The 7,650-nt window shown below is 37.3% G+C and overlaps 1 protein-coding gene across 1 annotated transcript; it reads right to left on the bottom strand.

The window, feature by feature from the left end:
* Nucleotides 1-1,998: 1,998 nt before the first annotated feature.
* LOC110628995 (protein MIZU-KUSSEI 1) lies at nt 1,999-3,280 on the bottom strand. The gene has a single exon (XM_021775821.2). It carries the CDS (start codon nt 3,130-3,132, stop codon nt 2,404-2,406), a length of 729 nt encoding a protein of 242 aa, XP_021631513.1. The 5' UTR covers nt 3,133-3,280; the 3' UTR covers nt 1,999-2,403.
* Nucleotides 3,281-7,650: the final 4,370 nt, after the last annotated feature.

Genomic DNA, 7,650 nt, shown 5'->3' with positions numbered 1-7,650 from the left:
ATTAATTTTCATATTGTGAATAATTTCAAACGCAACCATAATATTATCGGTAATCAACCGATGAGGGATAAAGACAGACTGATTCTCAGAGATAATCATAGGAAGGATCCTTTTAAATCTGTTCGCTAAAATTTTAGCCACAATCTTATATAACACATTACATAACGCAATTGGACAAAAGTCTTTAACAGTTTCAGGATTATCCACAACGCAATTGGACAAAAGTCTTTAACAGTTTCAGGGTTATCCACTTTAGGGATCAAAACAATCAATGTTTCAGTAAGAGAAGAAGGAAATGTACCTTATTGAAGCCATAGGCGACAACCATCGGAAACATCATTGCCAATCAAGTGCCAAAATCTTTAGTAAAATGCAGGATTTAACCCATTCGACCCAGATGCCTTGTCTGGATGCATCTGAAGAAGAGCAGCTCTAAATTCCTCATTCGAAAAGGGAGTACAAAGATCAGCATAATCAACATCACTAATCAAGGGCGGCACCAACTCAAAAACCCATTCACAATCCACAAAACCGCCATCAAAAATAGACTGGAAATAATGCAGAACATGGTTTTTAATTTTCTGCTCATCCTCAATTCAGGTACCCGACGACTCCTTTAATTTAGTAATACGGTTCATTCTACGTCTACCATTAATTTGTGCATGAAAAAATTTTGTATTTCAATTCCTATTTTTAAGCCAAAAGCACTTTGCCTGCTGTTTAAGTCTAGCTTCTTTCTGCTCAAGGAGACGATTTCAATCTTCCTTTAAAGAGGCGTGAGAAATATTATTGGGCCCATTATCCAATAATCTTTTTATAATCTTCTTATAATCTTCTTCTTTTATCAAAACTCCCTATTTCTTCTCCTACCCTACAACGAAAGAGCAAAAACTAAATCATCACGTTTCATCAAAAGGTTGCATAGTATAGAATTAACCCAAGCTCCTTTAACAACCTCAGCTAGACCCTCATCACATAACCATGCATTATCAAATCGAAATCTCCTTCTATCTCCCCTATTATCCTTAGGAGTTATATTAATCACCAACGGTTTGTAATCTGATCTAGGAACATGAACAACCGAGCAGACAACATTAGTGAATTTACGAGCCCAGTCCTCAGTAGCAAAGGCTCTATCAAGCTTCTCTCTAACCAGATTATTTGACTCCCTGTCCTTCTCCCATGTGAAGAAAGAACCAACAGTGGGTATTTGAACAAGATTATTGTCCTCAAGTGCCTGTCTAAACTCCTGCATAAGATAATTTAGTAAAGTTGCTCCTCCTTCTTTCTCATCTCTCGAGTATAAATCATTAAACTCTCCCGAACAAAGCCACAAAAGAGAGTTTCTACGAGATAAAACTCGAATAAGGTTTCAAGACTGACGTCGTCGTTGCAATTCCGGAAACCCATAATAACCAGTAAACCTCCATTGAATATTACCTTTCGAAACAACCGAATCAATAAAATTTGAAGAAAAGCCAACCACATAAACCGACACATGACTCTTCCACATTAACGAAATGCCCCCTCCCAATCCTTGTCTATTGACTGAGAAGCAACCATTAAAATGTAAAAAACTACGAAAAAATTCCATACGAGAACTAAGAGCTTTTGTTTCCATCAAAAATAAAATGTTCAGCTTGTAACTAGTAACCAAATCCTTCAATGCATTAATTGTCCGAGGAACTGCCGAGTTGTTTCCATCAAAAATAAAATGTTCGGTTTGTAATTAGTAACCAAATCTTTCAATGCATTAACTGTCCGAGGATTGCCGAGTCCTTGGCAGTTCCAACATAGGACGATCATTGCTTTCAGCTATCCCAACATTTTGACGGGATGAGCCGTTTCACTATTACCTGTCAAATTAACATTCGCAAGGGTGTTGTTAGAGGCATCCTGTCAATTGAACGCAGATTATCTTCCATGGAAGAAGGGAAAAGAAAAAATTAAGTTTAAGGAAGAGGAAAAGGCGAGAGTATCGAGTCACAAAGAGATCACAAAGGGAAACACATTACAATAAGTTTTTATTAAAAAATTAAAAATAAATAAATAAATAAATACAATCTATTATATTAAATATGTAAGAATGAGATTCAACTATTGTGTAAAAAAAAAAACGTATTCTTCCTTACATCAAGGAAACAGGCTTTCGCTTAGATATATAAACAACAAAAATGAATTATTAAAAGAATGGATAATTAGGAATGCCCATGATCAGTTTTGATCAATTTGCGTCCCAAAACCTCTGTCGGTGAAAAGTTCATCCGCTCAATTATTAGTTTAGAACCGGCACCACCTAATTACCCCTCCCTCTTCATCTCTATAATATCTACACTCACTAACAATACAATACCCACAAGAACCCATGAACGATATTGATATCGATATAGAACCATGCACGTGTCAAACCCTGACGAAGAATATGGTGAGCTCGGGCCCATTGTTCCCTTCTGGGCTGATCATGTAGAGAGTCTCTGAATCCTTGGATCCCACTACCCGATCAAAATGGGCCCTAATGTATGCAAACTCCCCATCAGGACCCTCCGTCTCAGAGCTCGCCGGTATAACTCCAGCCCCCATGGAAACAGCCCTGAGAAGCTCCATGACTTTGAGATCCTCATCTGTGGCATCCCTTTTCATTCCATAACCATTCTTTTTACCATTGCAGAACATGGTCCATAATGGTTCATCTAATAACCTGACCTTTTCTTTGTCAGTTCGCTTTTCGCATTCCAGGGCAATCCTCACCATCCCTGAAGTTAGTTCCTTCTGTAACACGTTGGTTTGAATGGCTAGCTCGACTATTACAGATGGATAACACTTGGGAGTTTCTTGGATTGACAAGCTTATCCTACCTTTACGATACCCAAATAAAGTTCCCGTCACCTTCTGCTGATTGTCCGGGGAGTTACCTTGGAGAACTGGAATCTTGCAAACAGGATTTATGATAGGAAAAGATCGAAAAACTGAGCGAAAGACGCGAACAACTTTTGGTTTTTTCTTTTTCCCCGATGGTTGAATGAGCTGTGAGGATCCACGTTGCGGTAGAGGGGGTGGTGTTGGTGGTGTTGGCGATTTGGATGAGCCTTCTGATGAGGAAGCATGGCTGCTTGGAGGCATTGGCTCCCTCATTAATGGACTTTGATGAACCAGGGAGGGGAGATTGCCATCAGAGAGAAAGAGAGAGAGAAAGAGAGAGAGAGAGAGAGAGAGAGGGAGAGATTGGTGATGACGATAGGTAATGGTAGTGGAAATAGAAAGACGATGGGTACAATGATCCTATTTTTTCGGGTGGACACCAGATTTTGTACTTTTAGATGTTATAGTGGCTAAATATAGCTTACATGCTTAAATTCAACTTTTAAAATAAACTAATTATTTCACTTTTAATTAACAATGTAGACAAAATGTACTATCAGTTTTAGTTATGTTAAAATTAAACATTCATCCATCTATCTAATTAAATTTAGGAGAGAGTACAAATTGAATTATATGGTTGAAGTGAAAATCAATGAAATTATATAATAATTTTTTTTATTTTTTAAAAAATATTAATTAATAACTATATTTAATTTATTCATTAATATTTTTGATGATATTTAAAAATTACCATTATTTATTAATAGTTAAATAAATAAAACATTAATATTTTTTTATTTAATTTTTTCCTTAAATTTACTTAAAAAGATTAAAATACTCTTATATATCTTCTACTATAATAATAATAATAAGAAGAAGAAGATAAAGTTGCTGAGTGAATCTTCAATAGATGAAAAATATGAACTCTAAAGACATACAACAATGTACAAATCAATATGCACAAAATAATCCTAAGATGAGTACCGAAACAATCGGGTACTCGACGGATGCAAGAAGCCCTATGGACGAAGCAAGATTTAAAAAATAAAATAAAAAAAACAAACAAACAAAAAATGAAGACAAGAAATATGCAAAGAGATAAAATGAGGAGGCAAAATGGATTTCTCGTCGATGACAGGAAAAAAATATTCTAAGAAAATAGTTGGCAGCGAAGAAATGAAGATCACTTAAATTGGATTTTGATATGAACCAGCAAACCCAATCACATGAGAATCAAGGAAGCAAGGATCCATTGGTGCTCTCTAGTGGACCAGTGACAAGGAGCAAAGCTAAGAAGTTTGAAGCAGCTATGAATTTACACATTCAAGAACAAGTAACACAAGAATTGACTGAGCTTGCCTTTGGCAAATGTCTGAGCTTGCCTTTGGCAAATGTCTCGTGAAACTTGAAGACACACCTAAGCTACTCACCTTGCTTAAGGTGTGTAATGGAGATAGCGCTGTCTAATTTATTCAGCATTGATATGATGGGCTTGCTATATTTTTATGATTTAACACTTGTTTTATTTTAGCTTTGTTTGGACTTGTATTCTGACCATATTTTATCTTTTAAGTTTTAGAATGTTGGGCCATGTTTTGGACTTATGTTTTAATACTTATGCGTTATTTTAGTGTGTGATTGGGTTTGGGCCTTAGGTGTTTAAGTCAGACCCAAGAAGAGTGTTTAGGGTTTTATTTGTTTTTCTCCTTACTATATAAGGATAAGAAACAATTGTAAGAGGCAGCTTTTAATCAAACTTTTCAGAATTTCTTTAAGGCCTTTGGCGTGTATTGCTTTGAGTGAGAGTGAGGATTTGCTTTCATCAATTGCACCAGGAATCTTGGCTAACTTATCAACTATTCGTTGTGGCGTTTGTCGGATTCTCATCTAAATCCTTCGATTATTGGTGTTTCAGCTTCTCTAAGTTTGGGGTGCCATAGGAGGTGGGTTTATCAAATCTTTGGATTCCGTATCTACTTGTGCGTGTGGGTTTGAGGCTTGTGCCATAGGGTTCTGCGTCAGTTGGTATCAGAGCTAAAGTGAGGTAAATTCTTATTTATCTCAGGATCTAGAGTTTTTTTTTTTTAGTTTTCCTTATCTTTCTTGTTGATTTCATTGAAAACTTCTGTATCCATAATCTCTTTTGGGAAAAAAAAATTCGAAATCAAAAAAAAAAAAAACAAAAAAAAAAAACGAAAAAAAAAATTCGCCTTTGCCATATTTATCTTGATCTGGCCGAAATTGTGATATGCTTCCTTTTTCATCCATATTTCCTTGCCTATCTCAATTGATTGCTGTAGTTTATGGAAATCAATTTTGAATTTTGAATTGCGTTGAATCCGGATTAGGAGACAAAACAAACCTACCTATTTCTTAAGGTGCACATTTAAGGCAACTGCATCTAAATCGATTTGGTGTCAAATCCATCTTTTAATGCCCATTTTCGTCCATGATGCTGCACTGAGTGAGATATTTTTTTTTTAGCCTATTTGTGGGGTTTTGATACTTGCCCTTTTGGGTAGATTTAAATAGATCCGTATTTAATTTGCGTTGAAGCGAATTAAATTCAAACTTTTGTCCAGATTCATTTTTATTTGAATTCAAAGTTTCGTTTTGGTTTAAGCTTGCTTTTACTTCCTTGACATTGCTGGAGTATTGTTTGCTTGTGTCTATACTCTAGGTGATATTTTTCAAGTAGCACAACACCTAGTTTGTGTGTTACTTTCCAAATTGTCAGTGTCTTCTTTCTAGTTTTTGCGCGCTTCCTTCTTTCTTTAGGTTTTCTTCTTTGTTTCACTAAACGCACCTTGTGGTTAGTTGGTTGACCTTATTTTCTGAAGTGCAATTGAAGAATCAGCAAAAGAGTGGTAAGTGTGCAGACACTTGAGTGCTTTCCTTTCTAACACAATATTTGCTAGTTCTCTTTGTTCTTTGTTGATTTAAGGTAGGATGAGTAAAGACAAGAATGTGGTGGATAGTACTGGTGAAAGTGAATCGGACATGGGTAACGATTATGAGATCTTTAAGAAATCAGTCAGTGGTGAGTTACAAAGGCTCAGTAGGGCTCTTGAGAGGATGACCGTAAGTATGGAGAGTTTGAAAGTCTCACGGGCTTCCACTTCTACAAGAATGGTCCATCGAATTCTTAACTCCGATAGACCACAAGTCCGAGAACCTCAAGTTCGAGGTGAAGTTGATGATACAGAAGATACTGTCGGACAAGGAAGGGGGAGAGAAGAAGTTCATGGAGGTACTAGAGCTGGCATAGGGTGGAATAGAGGTGGAGATGCTAAACTTGGCAGAAATGATGATGACACCGAGACATACCAAACCAACACAATTGATGGTGACTTGAGCTCCATAAAGATGAAAGTTCCTGAATTTAAAGGGAATAACAATGCTGAAGAATACATTGAATGGGAGAGAAAAACTGAGCAAATATTTGAGTGTCATAACTATACCGAGGAGAAGAAGTCTCATATTGCCGCCGTTGAGTTCACGGGTTATGCCTCTTTCTGGTGGGATCAATTGAAATCCACTAGGAGGAATAAGGGCTTAAGGGCAGTTCCACCATGAGACTAGTTGAAAGAGTTGATGCGCCAAAGATTTATTCCTTCGCACTATTATAGGGATTTGTACAACAAGTTGGCAAGACTGGTGCAAGGAGGAAAGAGTGTGGAAGAATACCACAAGGAGATGGAGATGATGATGGCTAGGGCTCATATTGAGGAGGATGAGCAAATGTTGATGTCCAGATTTCTAGGTGGTCTTAACCACTACATTGCTGAAGAACTTGACATGTACCAATACAATACCATGGAGGATATGGTAGATAAAGCAATGAAAATAGAAAGGCGACACAAGGGCAGAAATAATCTTAAACTCACATACAAGTCCTCAAATAGTGGTGGTGGATTTCCAGGCTATAGAAGTGGAGAAAAGAAAGATTACAAAGGCCCAATCCAAGGGGGCAAAGATTCGGTCCCCACTAACAAAGGACCTTCTCAAGGGAATAACAAGGAACAGTCAGGTACTTCTAACTCTTCTAACCCTAATAGAGAGATAAAATGTTTTAAATGTTTGGGAAAAGGACATATTGCATCTCAATGTCCTAATAAAAGAGTTATGATAGCAACTGCTGATGGGGGTGTAGTGTCTGATTCTGATCATAGTGATGATGAGATATATGCTAATATGACTGAATTGATTGATGCTCATAATGACTGTGATGATTCGGATGTGTTTGTTGATAATGTGTTGCTTGCTGAACGTGGTGAGATGCCTGTTGCTAGGCGTGCTTTGAATATCCAGGTTAAGGAAGAAAGCCTAGAACAACGGAAAAATATATTTCACACTAGGTGTTTGGTTAATGGAAAAGTGTGTACTCTCATTATTGATGGGGGTAGTTGCACAAATGTGGCTAGTGTGTATATGGTGGAGAAATTGGGTTTGGCTTCTATTAAACACCCTAAGCCATACAGATTGCAATGGTTGAATGACTGTGGTGAGGTTAGGGTTACACGCCAAGTGCTTATACCATTTTCTATTGGTAGGTACAAGGATGAGATCTTGTGTGATGTGGTACCTATGCAGGCAAGCCATATATTGTTGGGTAGGCCGTGGCAATATGATAGAAAGGTGCAACATGATGGGTTCAATAACAAGTACTCATTTACTTATGAAGGATAGAAGGTTATACTCGCTCCTTTATCACCTCAAGAGGTATATGCTGATCAAATAAAGATGCTGGAGAGGGAGAGGGAGGCTTCGGCCTTGGCTACAAAGGGGAGT

This window comes from Manihot esculenta, chromosome 13 (genome assembly GCF_001659605.2).
Source record: "Manihot esculenta cultivar AM560-2 chromosome 13, M.esculenta_v8, whole genome shotgun sequence".
Classification (NCBI taxonomy): Eukaryota; Viridiplantae; Streptophyta; class Magnoliopsida; order Malpighiales; family Euphorbiaceae; genus Manihot; species Manihot esculenta.
The sequence above is the reverse complement of the archived record's forward strand: the minus strand, read 5'-3'. Positions and strand labels throughout refer to the sequence as shown.

Coding starts and splice junctions, on each gene's coding strand:
- LOC110628995 (XM_021775821.2), bottom strand. CDS start 3,132: ATGAGGGAGCCAATGCCTCCAAGCAGCCATGCTTCCTCATCAGAAGGC.